Source organism: Triticum dicoccoides, chromosome 5B (assembly GCF_002162155.2).
Source record: "Triticum dicoccoides isolate Atlit2015 ecotype Zavitan chromosome 5B, WEW_v2.0, whole genome shotgun sequence".
NCBI lineage: Eukaryota > Viridiplantae > Streptophyta > Magnoliopsida > Poales > Poaceae > Triticum > Triticum dicoccoides.
In genome coordinates, this window is record NC_041389.1 from 330569778 (window position 1) to 330592593 (window position 22816).

The window sequence follows — 22816 nt, forward strand, 5'->3', positions numbered from 1 at the left end:
AAGACCTCTAATAAAATCCTCCAAAGAGACTGAATAACTTTTGGATGTGAAAATTTCCTCCAGACAATTTGAGTTGCCATTGTATCTTAGTGCACATGATACCATGTTGAATGTCTTGCTCTATAATTTGTTTGTGGATTATCCTAATAGAGTTAATGCAATTGCAAAGTATTATTATTTTTGAACTACATTATATTACCATAAATGTTACATTATACTAGAAGTTAAGTAAAACGTGGCAAATTTCTTGCTTATCAACAATTCTTTTATTATGTCTTCCGTTACAGGACCAGAAATGCTCCTTCGGCAGTCCTCCGATCTTCAAAGCCATGAAAGGGTTAACACAAACTTTGGAGGTGATACTGGAGATGCACTTGAAGCACATGAATGGAGATTTGTTCGAACATTAAATGGTACTCCCTTCGTTCACAAATATAAGATGTTTTCAATATGGACTACATATGGACTGAAATGAGTGACCAGACACACTAAAACTTGTCTATATACATCCAACAAAGCCTTTAGTCCCAAACAAGTCGGGGTAGGCTAGAGGTGAAACCCATAAGATCTCGCGACCAACTCTCTGGCACATGGATAGCAAACTTCCACGCACCCCTGTCCATAGCTAGTTCTTTGGTGATACTCCAATCCTTCAGGTCTCTCTTAACGGACTCCTCCCATGTCAAATTCGGTCTACCCCGACCTCTCTTGACATTCTCCGCACGCTTTAGCCGTCCGCTATGCACTGGAGCTTCTGGAGGCCTGCTCTGAATATGTCCAAACCATCTCAGACGATGTTGGACAAGCTTCTCTTCAATTGGTGCTACCCCAACTCTATCTCGTATACCATCATTCCGGACTCGATCCTTCCTTGTGTGGCCACACATCAAATCGGTCTTTTGGCCTTGATGGGCAGTTGTTGTATTGCTTCTGAGGCACCACCTGCCCATCAAGGCTAGCCTCTTCCTCACACCTAGTAGTACTGAAACCGCACATCATGTACTCGGTTTTAGTTCTACTAAGCCTAAACCCTTTCGATTCCAAGGTTTGTCTCCATAGCTCTAACTTCCTATTTAGCCCCGTCCGACTATCGTCAACTAACACCACATCATCCGCAAAAAGCATACACCATGGGATATCTCCTTGTATATCCGATTCAGAAAAAAGTTAGAACATCTTATATTTGTAAACGGAGGGAGTATATCCTTATGCTACACCGATTGGCACCCTAAAAAGCAATATGGTGCATCTGCCTATATTCACTCGTCGGTTTCCTCTCTAAAGTTATGCTTTCAGATGATTACTCAAGTATATCTATATACATGAAGTCACACATATCATCTTTTGTAACTCTGTGCTTCACTAGACATGCAATGAGTTAGCATTTTTTTTGTAAGACACTTTTATCTTAATTCATCTTCTAATCTTCTGTAAGATGCTGTCAACAGTTTTGCGCTACAAGAGGAACCATGCACAATAAATTGAACTTGAGTCATATAGAGTTTATACAAAGTCGAGAATCCTGATCATACACGTGTGTATTTAACTGCCAGTTAATTGCTATATACCTCTGGTACATCAATTTAACCGCCAGTTAATCTTATTACTTATCCCCACAAAAGCAAAATCTGATTAGTTTGTCCGACAGTTTGGAGCTATTGGCTATTTATAGCTTAATAAGGTACTGTGCATGTTTGCAGTTACATATATCTTGGTCTTCTGTTCCGATGAATATAGTGATATGGCCAACTAAAAAAAATACTCCCTCTGTAAACTAATATAAGAGCGTTTAGAGTGATCTAAACGCTCTTATATTAGTTTACAGAGGGAGTACTACTTGTATGGTCCTGCTACTGTGCTTCTATTTGATTACTCCAGCTTGTCGGACTGCAAAATCTTACATTGATCTGGAAGGATCTAACTTGATACTAGCAGTTCTGCAGTTTGTTATTCTGATATGAGAGTTATATGATTTATAATTGAGTCTGTTATTGTAACCTGTGTTTAACTGTTTCTTATCAGCATACATAGTCGCATCACAGAAAACAGTAGTTGATAACTCATCCCCTACATATCAGCATTCCCTGAGTGCACTACTCTTGTGGCCATTATATATCTGCATAAAAGTTAGGGAGTAATTATGTGCTGTACCACAGGAACCTCACCCCCTTCATTTATTTTATATTACTGAGAATTGCAATCGGTCTTTGTTGTAGATTCTCACCAGATTACGGATTTGAAGTCTTGAACTCTTAGACTCTAATACTAACCGTCACTGTCAAACACTACACATCAACATGGGCTTGATATCAGATGCCCATCTTGTCACATACTGCAATACCCGTGCTGAGACCTCTTCGATACTTCACTGAAGCTTGCCTCAGTTGCCACAACTTTGTCACCCACCACCATTGTTGTACTCACCACTAGGGCCATCATGTCTACCATGATCACCTTGACCACCTCTAACATGGCCTATACCGAGATCAAGCACTCATCCGCTGACATGCTCTTATCCTTGGTCTCCATCATCTCTACCCAAAACAGCAACCTTTTGCAGCTTTTCTTCTCTGTCTGCTTAATGTAGCAACTAGCAGAACAGCAGCAGCACAACACCACTTCTTTCCTCTTTTTCTTTCCTCCTAGTGATGCCAGCTGATTTGTGATTCCTCCTTCTAGTTATCTCTTCTAGCAGCCGCACAAATCAGATGACCTGAACATCTTCCTCGTCTTCTTTCACGCAGCAGCCCAACAACAGCACACAAAGCGCAAGCGCATCACTAGCAGAGGCCCTGCTGGTGACCTAAAAGCACGGTGATACAGCTACTCTGTTGCAGCCTGCATGTGCACGCTCAAGACCACTGCTGGTCGCAGCTAGGGTGGGAAAGACAGGTCGTGATTTCCCGCAAATGTCTGGTGGTGTGAATGAACAGAGGATGATAACGGAGGCAGTGATGAGGGGTGTGATTTAAGTTATCAAGTGGTAGCATGTAGAAATTAGTGGAATTATTGTGGGTCCCCTAGAAACTACACTCCCTCTGTTAGTAGTGCTAACTGCTATGAATTATGGTCAGGCTGTAGTACTATCATTTTCTAATACTAACTGTATTGAGTTGCATGCCCGGTCAATTCAGTCAATAATCTAAGATGATCAAGAAAGGTACTTCAACACTCTTTAACAATATCCCTAGATGCAGATGAAGAAGTATGATTTTTTTTTCTCATTCCGTTGAGTCATCTCCAGATATCAGAAATCGGATTTATCTCTATTTTTGTTATCATCATGCAGGAATTAGAATTTTTGAAGATATTGCAAACTCAAAGGTGAAGTTCTTTTGCTTTGCAAGGTTAAATGTACAAGATATTGCTGTAGCTTATTGGTTAGATGGATGTGATAAGCTGATGCTCAATGAACTCTCGACTGCTTTGTCATGATCCATTACCTTAATGGTTGTTGAGCTATCAATCTTTCACAAGCAATATGTAATTCTGTACTGAGTGATTAGCAATAAGCAAGCTGCATAACAGATTATGAGTCGCTGATACATGTCCAAATGAGTCAATGTTATGTAGTCAGACAACCCTATTCCATGACCATTTTGCTAGCTAATACTTGTCTAGACTAGTTTCTTTACAGCTTTTGCCAATTCAAATATTTGACAGAAATCTGAAGTACAAAATTAGAACCACATAGCTATGTACTTTAGTGAATGAAATGCTTAAAGTGTTGGATTAATTGCTTCAGAGCATCCGCTTCCATCCCTAGCAACCAGCAATTTCTTTCTGAATGCTTGCTGTGGTTTAGGGCCTGTTTTCTCTGAAGCCATTGGTACCCCAATTCATTTATCACATTTAGCTTTTGTTTGGTTTATTGCCAAACTTTTGGCAAGATAATGTTCCTATTTGTGTATCTTAGTTTCACTTTCTTGCTGAAAATTGGTCAAATCACGATGTTGATTTCTTAGTCAGTTTTTAATGCTAACCCTTGGAGCAAAGTGTTGAATTTTAGGCATGAAATGAGCATGCATCTCACTTTTCTAAAGCTGTTATCCACCCTTCTATTGCCCTTGTTTTTGAAAGAAATAGGCTCTACCTTTAAAAACTTTTGCTAATTACTGCTTCTTGCAGGGTGGAAAGGGGATACTTCTCAGGTCTATTGGCGTGGTTGGTGCAAATCCTGACAGTGTGTTTGAAATGGTTCTCAGTCGGGATAAGCATAAGCGACACGAGTAAGCTAGCAGTTGATTTGGTCTTTACAGTAAATATATTAGATTTTTTCTCTTTGTGGGTGAAACAAATGCATGTTATCTCTGAATACATTGCCAGCTAGCTCTGATAAGATTCTCCCATGCAGGTGGGATATGTTGATTTCTGATTTGGAGTTGGTGGAAACAATTGATGGGTACTGTGATGTGGTTTACGGGACCTATGAGCCAAAATATTTAAACTGGTACTTTCCTCTCATTACAGTTTGGATTATTCCTCTATATGATAGTGATGCAATTTTAACAACAATGGCCTGATTATTAAAGAAACTAGATGATATCCCGCGCGTTGCTGCGGGATATTTTGTCAGCCATAAAGCTTAAAATATGTGATGGACACTCTAGACTATAGGGCACAAATATTGATAAAATGACATTTTCTCAGAGAAGATATTGTGAAGATCATAGAAAATAAACGAATAGTATCACACAATACAATGTTCTTTAGTTAGACAGTTGTATCATATAAAAATTATTAAACCTATGAGAAGTAACATTATAATCAATGATAGTTATCTCAAAACAATATCCTAGAAATTAAGATTACATCTTGCCTAAGTATGTATCTCAGATGCAAACACCCTTTTAAAAACTGACATGAAGCGCTAGCTCGTAGCTCTGCAACAAATTCTAAATCTATTATCCGGATATCTAGAAAAAAGATGACTAAAAAACAATGGTGACTGAATTGTTTTAGCAACCACATAGTTCAGTTCCATCAACATCACCATAGGCTAAATTATCTTGTCCCAATAAGTCAGAGAATAATTTCGCATGAATAGAAGCAAATCTGCTTAAACAAATTTATAGTGTCCTTATTCAGAAGCATACTTGTATGACACACCTTAAATCTGCGTAAAATCAAAGATCTGCTGAAAACCATTTTTCTCTGTGGATGAAACCAACAGTGGCATGTTACTATAATCACCTGGACAAATATACAGTCGCACTATATTCATCCAGTTCAGTGAAAAACAAATCTTTAGGAGTTCCCAAAAAAAAGGGTAACATATAAGCAAGGGGATGCCTACACTATAAGTGAAAGATAAATAGCAACATTTAAAACACTTGTTAAGTGGTCTATCCTTTGAAAAAACTAAGGAGATCTACAAAACAACAAATGGTGATAATGCCAGAATATTCAATGGAGACGTTCAGGTAAATATCACTGATAAAGGTAATTTGAAGGTCGTGATTTATACCAACAATTGCAGGATGAGGCATGGGAAAATAACAGAAATGCTTATGGTCGCAGGAGATAAAAAGTAGGAGTGAGGCTTTTAAAAAGATCAAGCAAAAAATGTACAATTTCACTTACTTATATGGAAAGAGACACGATTCATTAGCATTGCCTATCATGCATTTCTTTTTGCTTTTCACATGAAGCAGCAAGATAAAACGTTGATCAAAGAGCTCACCATTGTCATGTGCATGTTGCTTGCAATCATCTTATATGTAAGTTGAACAATCCTTTATATAGCATTTATTTGTTGTCAATTGAGATGCCAAATTAAAATATGCACTCAATATCAAATGATGAACAATAAGTAAGGTAAAACAAATTGTGTTACTGGCTAGAAACTTAAAGAATAGAATGAAGGCATACCTGGTGAGCCCTACAGAGTGCAGATCAAATCTAGGTCATGTTTTTTAAGGAACTCTACAACCTTATCAGGTCCAAAAGTGTAGGAGACGCCCCTGTCATTATCAGCCCAGCCAGCAACATCCGTATCAGGGTCTGACCATAGCAGATAACAAAGGAGACCATGGTCCAGAATATCCACAGGACAGGCAATGTTACGTATCTGGTCCATGTTTTTTCAATTAGACGATAAACCCCCATGCATGCATAGGATCTTGACATCAATAAATGCAGCCACAGGGGAGGCGGTTAAAACAATCAGTAAAAACTTTCCAGAGGCGAACATTAATCCTCATCTTGCATTCATCAAAGAACACATAGATTCTGACCATTTCATTGTAGATGCCGATCGACTGTATCCATTTGAATCAAGCAGTTGACCTTCCAATTCCCAAAACTATTTGCCCACGGTATAGTTTTCTAAGATAATGAAATCTCCATCAGTAAAAAAGAAGCACATAAATATATATGTCGAAGCTATAGCATACCAAAAGAGGTTAAATATTAACAAATCGATTTGATATGCTATACTGTAAACTCCATGAGAGAGAGACATGAACTGCACAGTCCAAGAAAGAACACCGTGAAAGATGAAGCCGTGGGTAGAAAGATTTTTCATCCTAGCAGGACGTAGTAGTTTTTCCAGATGCGGTGGACGATTGGAACTACCTTATGCGGCGGCAGAGATCTTCACGGGTAGAAGATGGTGAAAATAACCTTCGGCGTGGTGTGGGCTGTAGCTTCGATCCTGAACAGCGGCGGACAGACGACATCACGCTGTAGCAAAGGGAGATCCGCTGAAATAGTCGAAGAGTTTCTGGTGCAGACGATAAGGGCGAGAGAACGGGAATGGCCAAGATAGAGAGGCGGACAGTCTAGGAGATCAAGGTCGGTTTATCATCCACTAAGTAATCATGTACATGGGCCATCAAGTGGTGTGGGCCATTTGGGGAAAGTAAACGACGCTAGCACAGTGAAGAAAGGAAGAGGCGTGATGCATTTCAAACTGACGGAAAATATTGCCACGGTGAGATACCCATGTGCAAGACGTACACTCTCATATTTTTCTCAAAAAAAAGAAAAAAGAAGTGCATGATCACGATGGTTGGGCACGCAGACGTCCAGGGTAAAACAGTATGTCGTGGCTGCATGAGAAATTATTAGTGCTTGTGTGGGGCATAGGTGATGAGGTGGATAGGCTGCATGTCAAGAGAAATAGGATAGTGGGGATGAACTATTTAGGTATTATAGATACTTTTTGCTCTATTTCTTTTGGTACAAAAGGCAAATAATTGTAGAAGGTCTCAAATGATTTTTGAAGCACAATTAGTAGCCATTTTTGGAGATCTTGAGCTTAGTAAATCATGCTTGTTTTAGGTTTAAGATATCACTTCTGCTTTAGGTGTGGTTAGGTTTATTAAGAGTTACTGTTGTGCCCTGTTCAGCAGTTTGTGAAAAATACTACTTCTACTAAGTATGAGGACTGTTCTCAGGTGGAAATCAAAGAAGGATTTTGTCTTCTCCAGACAATGGTTTCGTGGACAAGATGGGGCATATAGTAAGCAACATGATCTTTTACATTTTCAAAGTTAACTTAGTTATGTTACCTTTCTTTGTCTCTCTATGCAGACATTTTGCAGAGTCCTGCTAGTCACAAGCAAAAACCTCCAAGACATGGATATGAGCGTACACATATCAACCGTAAGATTGACCTTTCTTGATTAGTTTTCTTGCAGTTGTAGACCATGAGTCACTTAGTTCGTTTTATCTGTACCATAACTTTTGGCGTGTTCAACCTATGTTCAGAGAGTATGGTCACTTCATTTGAAGTTGTGTACTAAAAATAAATTTGCATATTGATGCCCTTTTGGTATATGTACAAATAAGTTTATAACCAGAAGTAAAACTAATTGATATTTCAACACTAACCCTAAATGGGTTGCATAGTTACTTTATAGATTATATATCTTCTTGAAGGATCATTAATAATTCCCTGCAGTAAAAGTAAACTTGCTAGATCCTAACCTGAAATGGCTCACATGGTGGGGAAATTCGACCTGTGAAGAGTCACGATTGCCTTGCGTTGCACCCATGTCTTGTCACCGTAACGTGTGCACATCACACCCGCTGATGGCTGGGCCGTGGTCATCTGCCTCGGGCCGTGGTCATCTGCCTCGGGCCTGCGTCACCATAGTGCATGCCGTTAGATGAATGGACCTTGTATTGGTATTGGGCCAAAGGGGCCAGAATATACAGAACTACAATAGTACATCTGCAAATATGATCCTATAGAAATCTGCTAGCTGAAGCTCGGGAAGGCACAAACTTTGTTGAGCTGAATATACATGTTTGAAGAGAAAATGGCTGTGTTGAGGTCGAGTTTGTGCCTTAGTAAAAAATTATTCTAGCTGAATCTTAGGAAGGCACGAACTGGTGATCCACAATCTGGTCTTGCACCTCGATCTCATGTAAGCATCATCCATATCAAATTATCAATATGTTTGGTGAGCTCATGCTTCATAGGACCTCCAACAATGCTGATTGTGTGGGTGCTGTCTGATGAGAGAGGAGTGGGTGCAGTAGTAGAAACACCAAAATCATCAAGAAACCACCTCAACCAAGTGATGTAAATTTTGTCCTATGTAAGAAGTAAAGAAGAACTCCGCTATGTTGTCTCAATAGCCGGTCCCAGGCCCGGGTAAAGGAGGAGGGTTGTGATAGGCTTGACGAGCCAACGTAAAAACTCAGCCACTCTTACGGAGATGAAACCCAAAAGATTTTCGTTGGGGCGTAACCCTCTCAGCGACGCGCCACATCGGAACCCGGGTGTGGTGTCAAATGGGCAAGGGCCGGGTCGCCACCCCCCTCCCCCCCGCCCCGGTGGCGCGCCGTATCTTGATCTGAATACGGTGGCAAGAGCGAGGATCGGGTCGTCGCATCCTTAGTGGCGCGCTACATCGGCGCCCGGATGTAGTGGAAAATGAGCAAGGGTCTTTGCATTTGACTCGACGAGTGCGAAGGGTAAGGAAGCAGCCGAGCCTAGGAGGGTCCGCTTAGGTGGCTGGAATGTAGGGTCTCTGGCAGGGAAGCTTCGAGAGCTAGTTGATGCAGCGGTGAGGAGAGGTGTTGATATCCTTTGCGTCCAAGAAACCAAACGGAGGGGACAGAAGGCGGAGGAGGTGGAGGACACCGGCTTCAAGCTGTGGTACACGGGGACGGCTGCAAACAGAAATGGCGTAGGCATCTTGATAAACAAGAGCCTCAAGTATTGAGTGGTAGACGTCAAGAGACGTGGGGACCGGATTATCCTGGTCAAGCTGGTAGTTGGGGACTTAGTTCTCAATGTTATCAGCGCGTATGCCCCGCAAGTAGGCCACAATGAGAACACCAGGATGGAGTTCTGGGAAGGCCTAGAGGACATGGTTAGGAGTGTACTGATTGGCGAGAAGCTCTTCATAGGAGGAGACCTCAATGGCCACGTGGGTACATCTAACACAGGTTTGAAGGGGTGCATGGGGGCTTGGCTATGGCACCAGGAATCAAGGAGAAGATGTCTTAAGCTTTGCTTTAGCCTACGACATCGTAGCTAACACCCTCTTTAAAAAGAGGGAATCACATATGGTGACTTTTAGTAGTGTTCAACACTCTAGCCAGATTGATTTCATCCTCTCGAGAAGAGAAGATAGGTGTGTGTGCCTAGATTGTAAGGTGATACCTGGAGAGAGTGTTGTCCCTCAGCATAAGCTGGTGGTTGCTGACTTCCGCTTTCGGTTTCGTGTCCAACGGGATAAGCATGCCAAATTCGCTAGAACGAAGTGGTGGTAGCTCAAGGGAGAGGTAGCTAAGCGTTCAAGGAGAGGGTCATTAAGGAGGGCCCTTGGGAGGAAGGAGGGGATGCAGACAATGTGTGGATGAAGATGGCGACCTGCATTTGTAAGGTGGCCTCAGAGGAGTTTGGAGTGTCCAGGGGAAGGAGAAGCGAAGCTAAGGACACCTGGTGGTGGGACGATGATGTCTAGAAGGCGATTAAGGAGAAAAAAGATTGCTTCAGACGCCTATACCTGGATAGGAGTGCAGACAACATAGAGAAGTACAAGATAGCGAAGAAGGCCGCAAGGCGAGCTGTCAGTGAAGCAAGGGGTCAGGCGTATGAGGACCTCTACTAGCGGTTAGGTACGAAGGAAGGTGATAGGGACATCTATAAGATGGCCAAGATCCAAGAGAGGAAGACGAGGGATGTTGGCCAAGTCAAATGCATCAAGGACGGAGCAGACCAACTCCCGGTGAAGGACGAGGATATTAAGCAGAGATGGCAGGAGTACTTTGACAAGTTATTCAATGGGGAGAATGAGAATTCTAACATTGAGCTGGACGACTCCTTTGATGAGACCAGCAGTCGTTTTGTGCGGCGAATCCAGGAGTTTGAGGTCAAGGAGGCTTTAAAAAGAATGGAAGGAGGCAAGGCGATGATCCTGATGGTATCCCCATTGAGGTGTGGAAAGGCCTCGGGGACATAGCGATAGTATGGAACCAAGCTTTTCAACCTAATTTTTGGGGCAAACAAGATGCCAGAAGAATGGAGACGGAGTATATTAGTACCAATCTTCAAGAACAAGGGGGATGTTTAGAGTTGTACTAATTACCGTGGAATTAAGCTGATGAGCCATACAATGAAGCTATGGGAGAGAGTCATCGAGCACCGCTTAAGAAGAACGACAAGCGTGACCGAAAATCAGTTTGGTTTCATGCCTGGGAGGTCGACCATGGAAGCCATTTTCTTGGTATGACAACTTATGGAGAGATACAAGGAGCAAAAGAAGGACTTGCATATGATGTTCATTGACTTGGAGAAGGCCTATGATAAGATACCGCGGAATGTCATGTGGTGGGCCTGGGAGAAATACAAAGTCCCAGCAAAGTACATTACCCTCATCAAGGACATGTACGATAATGTTGTGACAAGTGTCCGAACAAGTGATGTTGACACCGATGACTTCCCGATTAAGATAGTATTGCATCAGGGGTCAGTTTTGATCCCTTATCTTTTTGCCTTGGTGATGGATGAGGTCACAAGGGATATACAAGGAGATATCCCATGGTGTATGCTCTTTGCGGATGATGTGGTGCTAGTTGACGATAGTCGGACGGGGGTCAATAGGAAGTTAGAGTTATGGAGACAAACCTTGGAATCGAAAGGTTTTAGGCTTAGTAGAACTAAAACCGAGTACATGAGGTGCGGTTTCAGTACTACTAGGTGCGAGGAGGAGGAGGTTAGCCTTGATGGGCAGGTGGTGCCTCAAAAGGATACCTTTCGATATTTGGGGTCAATGTTGCAGAAAGATGGAGGTATTGATGAAGATGTGAACCATCGCATCAAAGCCGTATGGATGAAGTGGCACCAAGCTTCTGGCATTCTCTGTGACAAGAGAGTACCACAAAATCTAAAAGCCAAGTTCTACAGGACGGCGGTCCGACCCGCAATGTTGTATGGCGCCGAGTGTTGGCCGACTAAAAGGCGACATGTTCAACAGTTAGGTGTGGCGGAGATGCGCATGTTGAGGTGGATGTGTGGCCACACGAGGAAGGATCGAGTCCGGAATGATGATATACGAGATAGAGTTGGGGTAGCACCAATTGAAGAGAAGCTTGTCCAACATCGTCTGAGATGGTTTAGGCATATTCAGTGCAGGCCTCCAGAAGCTCCAGTGCATAGCGGACGGCTAAGGTGTGCGGATAATGTCAAGAGAGGTCGGGGTAGACCGAATTTGACATGGGACGAATCCGTAAAGAGAGATATGAAGGATTGGAGTATCACCAAAGAACTAGCTATGGACAGGGGTGCGTGGAAGTTTGCTATCCATGTGCCAGAACCATGAGTTGGTCGCGAGATCTTATGTTGTTGCTGATCGTCAGCACAGCACAGCTAGCTATTACACTTGACACATGTATGGCGATCGTCAGCGGCAAGGCCATAGTTGCTTGTGTCAGAGCCAAGAGGTCTCCAGTTCAAGACCCGGCCAATGTGCTATCCACAAAAGTTGTTTCCGACTTCATTGATAACACGTTTGAGGCCTGGTCTTGAGAGGGGGTATTGAAGTATATGTGGATAGCCCAGCCTTCTCCATTAGTCGGACTTTTGGTTCTGCTAGTTGGTGCATGGAACTTAATAGCATGAAGGTCAAGATGAAATAAATTGCACCTGCTATAATCAACATGGGTGGAAAGTGCCTTTACCCTAGCTGTTCATAAATGGCTTCAACCACTATTCTCATAGTTGCAATACTGAAATTTGTCCAATGTCTTCTTTTTTTACATTTTGTTGGAATTTATTAAGTGCCTTAACCTTGTCCTTGCAGCCACAACATGGGAAATAAAGAGGTTAAACACATCAGAATCTACTCCGAAGTGCATTGTTACTCGCATGGTGGAGATCTCCCCATCTTTCTGGGACAGATGGAGGAGAAGGACCTCCTCAAATTTTGAGAGAAGTATCCCTTTTGCTCTGCTCAGCCAAGTAGCAGGTTGATCATTCTTTCTTTTATTGCAAAAATATTATCTCGCCAAATTGGATAATGCAATGACGACGTTGTTTGCATATATGATTGAACAGGTCTAAGAGAATACTTTGCAGCAAATCCAGCCATCACACCTGATTTTCCTTCAACAGTAGTGAAGTCAAAAGTATCTGAATCCTTGATCATCCAGAGTGAACTTGAATATTCGGAACCTAATGATGAGTTCTATGATGCACTTGTTAGAGGAGAATCCTTTGAAGGTGATAGTGATGATGATGATAATGATGATGATGATGTTACAACCCCGAAGGTAATATTTATGGTTTTAAACCATAATTATGTAATCCAAATGGTCATATTGTTGTGTTCAGTTATAAATGGAGATCCAATTTTCTGTGCAAATTTCTATGCAGGCTGGAAAGGTGAAGTTGAAGAACGTATCATGGGCCATTGCAGGTTTAGCTATGAAGCGAACTAAAGGTCATAATGATAAAACACATGAGATACTCCTACCTTTTCAGCACCACTGAGTCTTATAGTGATGCACACCAACATATATGCATGTGTGCACATAGACAAACACCAGTCTGGATACATTTGTGCCATAGAGATATGTATATACACGCCCGCCAAAAAAGATATTTATATACACATAGGCAAGTCCTCAAGTGTCAATTGCACATATATTAAATAGTGTGTTGGGGAAGCACAAAAGCATGGTGTTTTCATAGAGCACATTTGAGGCAATATGTTCAGATAGTTTAAGGAACACTTTTTTGCGGGGGAGATAGTCTAAGGAACATACTTGGCTATATTTGCGAAATATGATGCTTATTAATATTTTTTGAAACAACACCCAGAAATTGACAAGGAAACTATGTATCAAATGAAACCATACCATGTATTTCTGATACATGCTATTTTACTCTAGGTTCACGGTTGTCTGTAGGGCACCATATTGTAGGGCACTGCTATGGTGCCTGACAGGCTGCCAAGTAATGTACTCCCTCCGTTCCACACGTGTTTGGTAACACGCTAAAAACTTGAGTCACATCTCTCTTTGTATGGCAGTAAGCACATGCAAACATTGGAAGTAACTTGACCTATTTTGTTGACATGGTAACAGCTAGTGGAACTGTAACCACTGCCTAACACTGCGCTCTTAAAGTTAATCACCCACCTTTGTACTCATCGGTACATTTTGATTTTCCATGTTTCTGTAGTACATTTCGTTTTTCCATGTTTCTGTACTGATACCTGTCCGTACAAACACTCGTAGTCAGTAGTAGCATCCTTTCAAAATGTAAATCTAATATCTTCACTTCATAATTTATTTCAACTTGTTGATTGATGTAAGGAGGCATTCAAATTGTAGTAGCACACATTTACTCCTTCACCTCTTCAAGCGCTATACTGCAAGTTGCTAATTTCACTCATTTTGCATATGATTAGCTATGTGGACTAAACTAAAGAAAGATTTTAGTCACCAATTGATATGTCTTAATTCATCCAAACTGATGGTCTGCGTGTTGCATGTTGGTTGATTTATGATCCGGGCATCCTGTTGCCGCATTCTCTGAAAAAATATCTTTTGCCTAAGTAGATACCTCTCAATTAAGACATGTCAACAAATATGCACTCTGTCGTTGGAGATTGTTTTTCTGTTGCTTCAAGGGCAAAGGGAACAATAGTTGGTGCACACGTAGATGCCTCTCAATTTGATTTGTCTCCTTGGCAGGGTAATAAATACGAGGGTGATAAGAATCACTATAGTTGTACATATATGTCCGTCATTCCCAAAATGAGGGTCAAAATGGGTAAAATCTATATTAGTCCATAGATTTCTTGTAATAATTCTGATTTCGTAAAAGAATTGATAGTTTCTACTTCTACCCTCTATCAATTATTATTTCAACGATCAACTTCCCCCATAATGATTTCTACACTAATATTGCATGATATCAGCCAATCTCATTTATTAACTAGCTGAGGAAGAATTTGCAAATTAATAAAACCTGGTGGATGAATTTTCCATCTCCAGGGGAAAAGGACATCATCTCCTGCTAGAATCCAGAGTTCTGGATTGGTGTATCATTGTTTTGCTGTTCTTCTCAAATTTGTTTTTTGTTTCTTATTCAACTCCAAGTTGAAATTCTTGTTCATTTTTTCCCCTACAGCTTCGCTTGAGAGGAGCGAATTGGTTACAAATTCTATTCCCATAGCTATTGACACGAGCCATTTCCATGGCACCGTTCGACAAGCGAAAAGTGAAGATGACCCAAATTCTTGGAGTTCACCTGGTGGAGAGAAGTTTATGATAAGAGGGAAGACTTACTTGACAGATTACGCCAAGGTCAGAGTATTACAAGTTATTCTACTAATTAATCAAGAGAATTATTAAAACTACCTTATTTACTTCTCCACTAGTCAATGACAAGAACGAGCCGTTATATGGTTCTACCGTTTCAAAGATCTCAGGATAAGGTTGCTATGATTAACAAATGTGCTGCCTGAATGCTATTGTTATGAAGGACCTATAAGTTTGTGCAGCTGTCACTAATTAACTTCCTGTTGAACTGGTTAAATATATATTCACCCAGCATTTGGGTATACCACTTAACAGGTAGTCCTTTGTTTTATTAATGCTGTTATGTTAAGGTTGCTGCACCTGCATGCGGCTAGTGCTTCCACATCTCCAATCTAGTTTCTGTACATCTGATATAGTGAGCAGGTATGCTTTGTGTTAAAACACCTATCCCAGCAAGGTCAATTGAGAAAATGGCCCCAATCGGCTAGAGATCTTGCAATTAATATAGAGTTCATTTTGGGGCCAGAATTACTTCTGACACTGTTTTTGTTTCTCCTTGTTTGGCCTTTCTCTTGATGTTAACTTGATTTAAACAGATTGCTGGAGGTGATCCTCTTCTAAAGCTTATTGCAGTTGATTGGTTCAAGGTTAATGAGCGCTTTGACTCGGTTGCCTTGCACCCAAAAAGCCTTGTTCAGGTAAAATTGTTGAATGAGCATTAATCCCACTTGCAAACCAACACCACTTTTAGTACAGAGAACTTCGTACAAACAGCTTTCTAGCATAGGTTATAGTGGAAGCTTCCTTATTACATTAATGCAGACTCAAGAGGAAGTTGTTTGTAGTGCTTTACTCTGACATGACACAACATACCTATTAATGTATGCTTAATTTTTTTTCCGATATTTAAATTACAGTCCGAAGCTGCAAAGAAGATTCCCTTCATACTGGTTGTAAATTTACAGGTAAGTACTGTTGTCAATTTGTTATATTATTAAATTTGTATTCGCTGTCTTAAACAGTGGCTGCCTAGGTGCTATGCACCACCCTGCCGCTGGCTTAGCACCCTTTTAAGAATATGTTTTCTATTTTAGGTAGTTTGAAGGGTAGAATATTTTTTTGTATTTTAGGTAGTTTGAAGGGAAATCGTACAGCACCCTTTTAAGAATATGTTTTCTATTTTAGGTAGTTTGAAGGGTAGAATATTTTTTGTATTTTAGGTAGTTTGAAGGGAAATTGTACAGTATTATAGCCAATAGTTTGAGAACTAAACAAATATGTGGATTCTTTGATGCAGCTTTAGATTTTATTGTAAAAGTTCACACGTGATCTTACTGCAATCTTTAACCAGTTGTGGTCAGCTAAAGAATTTTTTCTCGAGCATACATACAGATACAGATATAACCAAGTTAAAGTTATATCCATCAATTTAGGAACCTTCGCCTGCGTACAACATTCGCTGTACATGCTGAAACTATATCAGTTACTGCGTAGTAACCGGGAAAGCGGGTCTGTGTCGTGTCCCACCTGGGTTCGATCTACCCCAACAAGTTATCAAACACTACTGGCAAGGGGCTGTTATATTTATCTAGCTGTTGTATGAACCAAATACTTTACATTTTTCATATGACCAATGTGCAAACAGACCAGTGTGCACACCCTCAATCATCATAAATCCTGCCTCCTTCCGATCAATGTCGCGGATGACAAAACCTCCAATTTAGCAGTCTTCTTGTTTGCAAAACTACCACAGCCTCCCTTTGGTCTATTAAAACCCAAGACCAGTGATTCCATCCCTCTCATTGATCTCATTGAACTCCAGGTAACCACCTGCTCATATTCTTCTTGTTGGGTGGTGGGGTCACCGTCACTAAAGCTGCCATGAGCACTCTTCCCATCTTTGCAGTCACAAGCTCCCAGAGGGTGTCGAATGTTAATACTCGTATATATTAGCCATGTGATATCCCCGTTATAATAGGAGTTTTCTGCATACTATACCGCACATACACGTGTATATAAATATCAGATTCCTAGGATTTTTTCCTCCCCCACATGCACAACCCGTGCTCTGTACAGATCATATTTCAGTCTTGTATTCCTCGTACCCCGTAAACTTCAACATATCGTAACGTCCCCTGGCCGCTCCTGAATGATAGCCACACCAAAGATGCTCCTGAGACGCCAATTCAGTCCTCCTAGTGGCACTAATTGTCCTCTCTGCAGCATGGATACTCTGGCAACTCGCAATCACCTCTTCTAGCTCTGTTGCTTCAGTGCTTCCTGCTGGAATATCCTTGGAATTAATTTCGATCCCCATCTGTTGTGTATGGAAGAGGTGATATCTAGGGTGAAGCTTAAAGTTAACAAGCCTTTCTCCTTTGAGGTCATGAAGATTGTTGATGGGATTGCTCCTAGCAGGGCTTCATGGCTGTTTAGTTTTAGAAGGGACTTCTTCTTTCTTTCAGAATGAAGGAAGATTTAGCTTCTTCTCTTAGATCTTGGCTTGATCTTGTTTCCCTCCCTCTCTCTTAGTGTGGCTTTCTCTAATCCTCCCCTTGTATAGCCCTCCCCTGTCGCCCCGTCTTCTGTACATTCCTCTTGTATATAGTTAAATAGATTTACAGTTGGGGCCTCCCCATTCAAAAGGGTAAAATGCCGAAGAAGCGCACAATTTCTCTCATGCAATATCTAAATTGTCTCATATATGTTGTCATCTTTGTTGTATGAATGACGTTCTGCACAAGTGATTAACTCCATTTGGATAAACATGTAGGTTCCAGCAAAACCAAACTATAACTTGGTTATGTACTACGCAGCAGAGAAGCCAGTGAACAAAGATTCTCTCTTGGGTAGATTCATTGATGGAACTGATGCATTTCGAGATGCCAGATTTAAGCTTATACCAAGTATTGTTGAGGTATACGCTTTAGTGTTGTATCTTATCACCTTGCATGTTACTATTTTTCTTGACTAATTGCATATCACTATTTTTGCATCTCACTATCTTCTCACCTTGCATGTGACTATTTTTCTTGAGTAATCGCATGTTTTTGCATGTGAACTCACGTACAAAATGATCTCAGGGTTATTGGATGGTAAAGCGTGCAGTTGGGACGAGAGCTTGCCTTCTGGGGAAAGCAGTGACATGCAATTATCTTCGACAGGATAACTTTCTCGAGGTACTTGAGTACTACAAAACTTTGCGTTTGTTGAACACCCTTGGTATATGTATCTCTACCATGCATCCCAATAAGCCCGGTGGTAAAGGTAAAATTCGAAGCCAACTTACAAAAGAATGCATGTATGTTCCCCGCCAAAAAAAAAATGCACATATATAACAAATTTAGATGAAACAATGGTATTGATTTTTCTTTTGCATATCTGTTTTTTGCCTACTTTCCAGTGTTATACTTTTGTTATGTTGAATCTGAACAAATCTTGGTATGAATGAAATAACTTTGCAGATAGATGTTGACATTGGTTCCTCTTCTGTTGCACGGAGCATTATTGGCCTAGTCCTGGGATATGTGACAAGTATCGTTGTAGATCTTGCTATTCTAGTTGAGGTATGATCATACAAATCAGACTTTGAAACGTCTTTTTTTTTTTTGCATTTTTGTTTTCAGCAATTTGCTCACATAGTTGATGGTAGATTCCAGCAAATGAATAATCCACAAATATCTATGGCACTTCGAGCTATCTTATTTATTAGCACCTTAATGTACCAACAGAATCCAAAACTGTGCAAGCCTGGGATTTTTTTTTAGAAACACATTACAAACAACACATACACGCACGTACACTCACCCCTATGAGCACCTCCGAGAGACTGAGCCGGCAAATCTTGAGATTGATGAAGTCGACGCAGGCACCTCATAGTCGACGGGAACGTCGTCTCCCACTAAACGCACATTGCCGGAATGCCTGAAATTAATCCAGAAAATGCGAGGACCCATGCCAAGTCTAGTACTTGAACCTGGGTGGGCTCCACTTCCACCACAAGGAACCTAACCTGGATGATATTTTTATCTTTCTCATTTTAACATTTGGTATTCTGTTCATCTCCATGATAATTTGGCAACAGAAGTAATTGCTTTTCAAACATTCTTTTTTGCAAAACTCGGGAAATGCCCTTCGCAACTGTTGATTCAGGGAACACCTGTGCAAAACTGATGAACACCTGACCTTGAAGCCAGCTGGTTTTGCAAGACGACTTGACAGCTTTTACACAACCCTTCGACTCTTTCTATCAAACCCATCGTTAGTGGTTACTTAATCCTGCAGAAACTGCAATTCAGAATGTTTGTAAGATTATTCTCCATTTTGATCTGGTCATTCCGGGCTGGTTTATGTCATGCTTGTCTTTGATCCTGCTCTTTTGTGGGACAAAAGGAAATGCCTAGACGTCACTCTCTGCATCAACAATGCGAGCCTTGCTAATATGTTTGTGTTTGCAGGCAAAGGAAGAGAAAGAGCTGCCTGAGTACATTCTTGGCACTGTTCGTCTAAACCGTGTAAATCCTGAGGCTGCTGTACCAATCTAAGTTAATTCCATTTCATCACCCCTTCTATGGCACGGTAGTAGATCTGCGCAATTTTCTACCATAATCTTCAGTTCTCGGAGGTGCACATTTGTAAGAAGGAAAACATGGTCACTATGTAATGATCCCAGGTCGAGAGTTGTATCACATCACATGTACATACTACTACATACGTGGTGCCTATAGTACACGGAAGAATACTAGAAATACTTATATTGACATGGAAGAAGACATGGAAGAAGAGTTTATTGCCTAATGACGCATTATGACGCGAGCAAATAGGCACGGGAAAAGGTTGGTTATAGAGAAAGAGATCCAGGATACTTTTCTTTTTATGGGGTTACTTTTCTTTAATATTGGAAATAAATGGATTATCCATGGTATTTGGAATACAAAAGTTCGTAAAACTGCGACACGGAACTCCAAAGAAAACTTTGCATTCAAAGAGGGCTAAAAAAAATTAAGGAACTTTCAGCAAGTGGTTGAGGCTCCTACTGTTCTACTAAACTAAAAACAATCTCTGTACAAAGCAATTAACACCCTCCTCCCAATTCCTCATGCAACCTTGGGCTTCTGCAAGGCAACAGCTACACAAACTCAAGGTTTTAGTCCATCTAGAAACCAAGTGGTATAATGCAGAGGTAGTGAGTTGATCATAGAGCTCAGCAAAGCGCTCAACATAACCCTCCACAGAACTGGTTGGAGCAATCCCGCTTAACATAATCCTCCACAGAACTGGTTGGAGCAATTCGAAACAATTTTCTGAGAAGAGTTGTTGGTTACGGCCAATTCAGTCCAATTGAAATTGGGCATTCGTCTTGGCACTGATTCGAGCCACCTTTTCAAATTGAGCTGTGGCCATGGAAATCCACCTATGCATAGGAGTACCCCAGAGATGGAACTGATCTCAATTTTGCCACAACCTTGGATTGGTGTCGTCAAATTTCGGAAGCATCCGGAACATGGAAATCTCGAGGGGGAAATTTCCTCGAAGAAGAATTAGATTCACGGGCACCTCTGACTGGAGGAGGAATAAACATTATGCACCTTCCCCTCGTGTTCATTGTCGAAGCCAAGGGCGTTGGTGGCGGCACCGCCACGACCGTGACCAGCCGTTGCGTGACGACGAACTCCCGTCCCCCTTGAGGCCCAGATCCGCGGTCTCTTACTTGTACAGGCTCGCCTTGATTTGCTTGAGATCGAGCGCGAGCTCTTCACGGATCTCATCCACCCGCACCGACAATGCTACATCGGGTACAATAGCTTGTTCTTCTCCTTCAGTGTTACTGTCCAAACAGGTCGCTGACATAGTAGACAGTTGAGAAGTCATTATGCTAAGGTTCAATAGGACCGGCACATCACAACAATAAACGCCGTCGATGAAGAAAAGCGTCGATCAGAAGGATTTAGCCTGAAGACACACAAACGCAGACGAATAAAGACCGGACCCAACTTCAGAGAGTCGCCGCCCTCTCATCTTACTGAGCAGGACACAAACACTAAACAAACTCAAAAGAACACCTAAAAATGAAGCAGTAGCCCTCCCACCAGTAAGGGCCGGGATACACCGAGTCAGATTGACGACGACACCGGCAGGAGGAGGGAGAACCCTAGACGAGGGACGCGGAGTTTCTGCACCCGAGCTCAAATGAGCTCGGTTGAACAGTAAAATCAAAACTAAATCAAAAAAATTCAAAAAAATCCAAATTTTTTTGGGAGAAACATTGACAAAAGTTTTAAGTGCTTGCAAAAATTCGTCATGAAATCACATTTCTAGAAGTCGTGGCAAAAAAAAATCGATACTCTGAAAATGCTACTTTCAAAAGCATTTTGAAGCACTGGATTTGTTTTTTTTTTTGCCACGCCTTACAGGAATGTGATTTCATGATGAATTTTTGCAAGCACTTAAAAGTTTTGTCAGTGATTCTCCCAAAAAAAATTAGAATTTTGTTTGAATTTTTTTTCGATTTTACTGTTCACCGAGCTTAAATGAGCTCGGGAGCAGAACGGCACTTTCGCTAGATGAGTAGCTTGTGTGGGAGAGGAGCTGAAAACGTGATGTTCTCTGCCCGACATTTCCGTTATGCCGAATTGCTATGTCGACAGACACCAGTAATTGGAAAGAAAAGAAAAAAGAAACATAATGGCGGCAGCGAGAGCGGAGAGCATAAAGCGGTTCCTGTTATTTTCGCGAATCGATTCGTGTTAATTCCAGACGCCATAGGAATAGGATGCATGGACAGCAGCTTCCCTCCCAGACGAGGCAGCCGCAGTGCGACACTGTGCGTGCCGACCTGGTAGGGCACGTGTCCACCGTCGGTCCACACTCATGTACGCCTGAACTGAGCCCCCAGCTTTAAATCATTCAGATAATACACACACGGCGGCCCCACATACGGCTACCATAGAATGTAAACCGGGCCTATAAATTCGAACCGGCCGGCCATGGTAGTAACGACGAACCAACAAGAAACCTGTAGCACCGAGCTAGGCGAAGGTCGATCGAGAGAGATGCAGGGCGGGGAGAGCGCGGCGGGCGCGGCCATGGAGGCGGGGGCGAACCTGGGCGCGTCGGCGTGGGCGGGCAAGGAGAAGACCATGGCCGTGGTGCAGGAGACGGTGGAGAAGGCCAAGGCGCACGACGACCCGGCGGCGCAGGCGTCGGCGGAGGCCAGGAAGGAGGAGCGGGTCCTCGAGGTGGAGGCCGCCAAGCAGGACGCCTACCGCCACAACGCGGCCGTCGCCAAGGACGGACGCGCCGCCGCCGTCGTCAAGGATGAGAAGGAGGCGTCGGCGGCGGCCGTCTCCGCCTGACGACTCCTTTGAAAACCCCCTTCTCCAGTATTTTCATTTGTTCGATCGACTGTATGTATGTATTGTATTGCTTGGACTTGAGTGCTGCGTGCATTTGGAATTATTGCTGTGAGAGTTGTTGTTGTTGTTGGAGATGAGATGGGATTGCTTTTTAACGTGCAATGCGATGTGATCCTTTGGTCGATTCGGTTCCGGTGGACGTGTACTAGCAACTTGCTTACTCCTTCACCTCAGCTGTTCCCACTCTACTTCGTAGAAATCGGTAAGCTATTTTTTCTCTAAAATCTAGTAAAAGAAGATGTGGAATAAATCGGCAGCGTTCCCAAATTGATTCGTTATTATTGGGTACATGCCGTTTTAATGTACGTATGTCACGATGGTCCAACGATCTGATCGGCATGCAATGCAACCGGTCCGATTCGGGTCCAGGAGCTCGTGGCACTGGCAGTGGCAGTGGACCCATCACAGCTGTCGCTCTGAAAAATAACCTCACGAGCCGGCGACTGCAAGTCGGCAGCTGAAGCATATACCTAGGTCCATTCTGCTCAAATACTCTACATAAATGACGATAGAGAACGATCGTACTCTACCAAAATTATTCCATGAAAAGGAAAAGACTCCTGACAAATTTCTTCCATCTTTATTACTATGCAAAAGAATACCAAACAATAGACCTTTTTCCTACAGGCTACAAGGAAACCTCACATATTTATTTTTATTTCTTACGTTTC

At 42.0% G+C, this 22816-nt stretch overlaps 1 protein-coding gene across 1 annotated transcript in view; it reads left to right on the forward strand.

The window, feature by feature from the left end:
* The window catches only part of LOC119308723 (protein ENHANCED DISEASE RESISTANCE 2-like), a 25563-nt gene extending 5957 nt beyond the window's left edge, over positions 1-19606 (forward strand). Inside the window, exons 7-22 of the mRNA XM_037584861.1 lie at positions 288-413; positions 3290-3324; positions 4129-4229; positions 4355-4450; positions 7401-7465; positions 7537-7608; positions 12264-12428; positions 12518-12732; positions 12836-12902; positions 14600-14775; positions 15327-15428; positions 15648-15695; positions 17504-17647; positions 17814-17909; positions 18195-18296; positions 19188-19606. Of these exons, the coding sequence (XP_037440758.1) occupies positions 288-413; positions 3290-3324; positions 4129-4229; positions 4355-4450; positions 7401-7465; positions 7537-7608; positions 12264-12428; positions 12518-12732; positions 12836-12902; positions 14600-14775; positions 15327-15428; positions 15648-15695; positions 17504-17647; positions 17814-17909; positions 18195-18296; positions 19188-19274 (1697 nt within the window). The 3' untranslated portion in view covers positions 19275-19606. The remainder of the gene's footprint in view (positions 1-287; positions 414-3289; positions 3325-4128; positions 4230-4354; positions 4451-7400; positions 7466-7536; positions 7609-12263; positions 12429-12517; positions 12733-12835; positions 12903-14599; positions 14776-15326; positions 15429-15647; positions 15696-17503; positions 17648-17813; positions 17910-18194; positions 18297-19187) is intronic.
* Positions 19607-22816: the final 3210 nt, after the last annotated feature.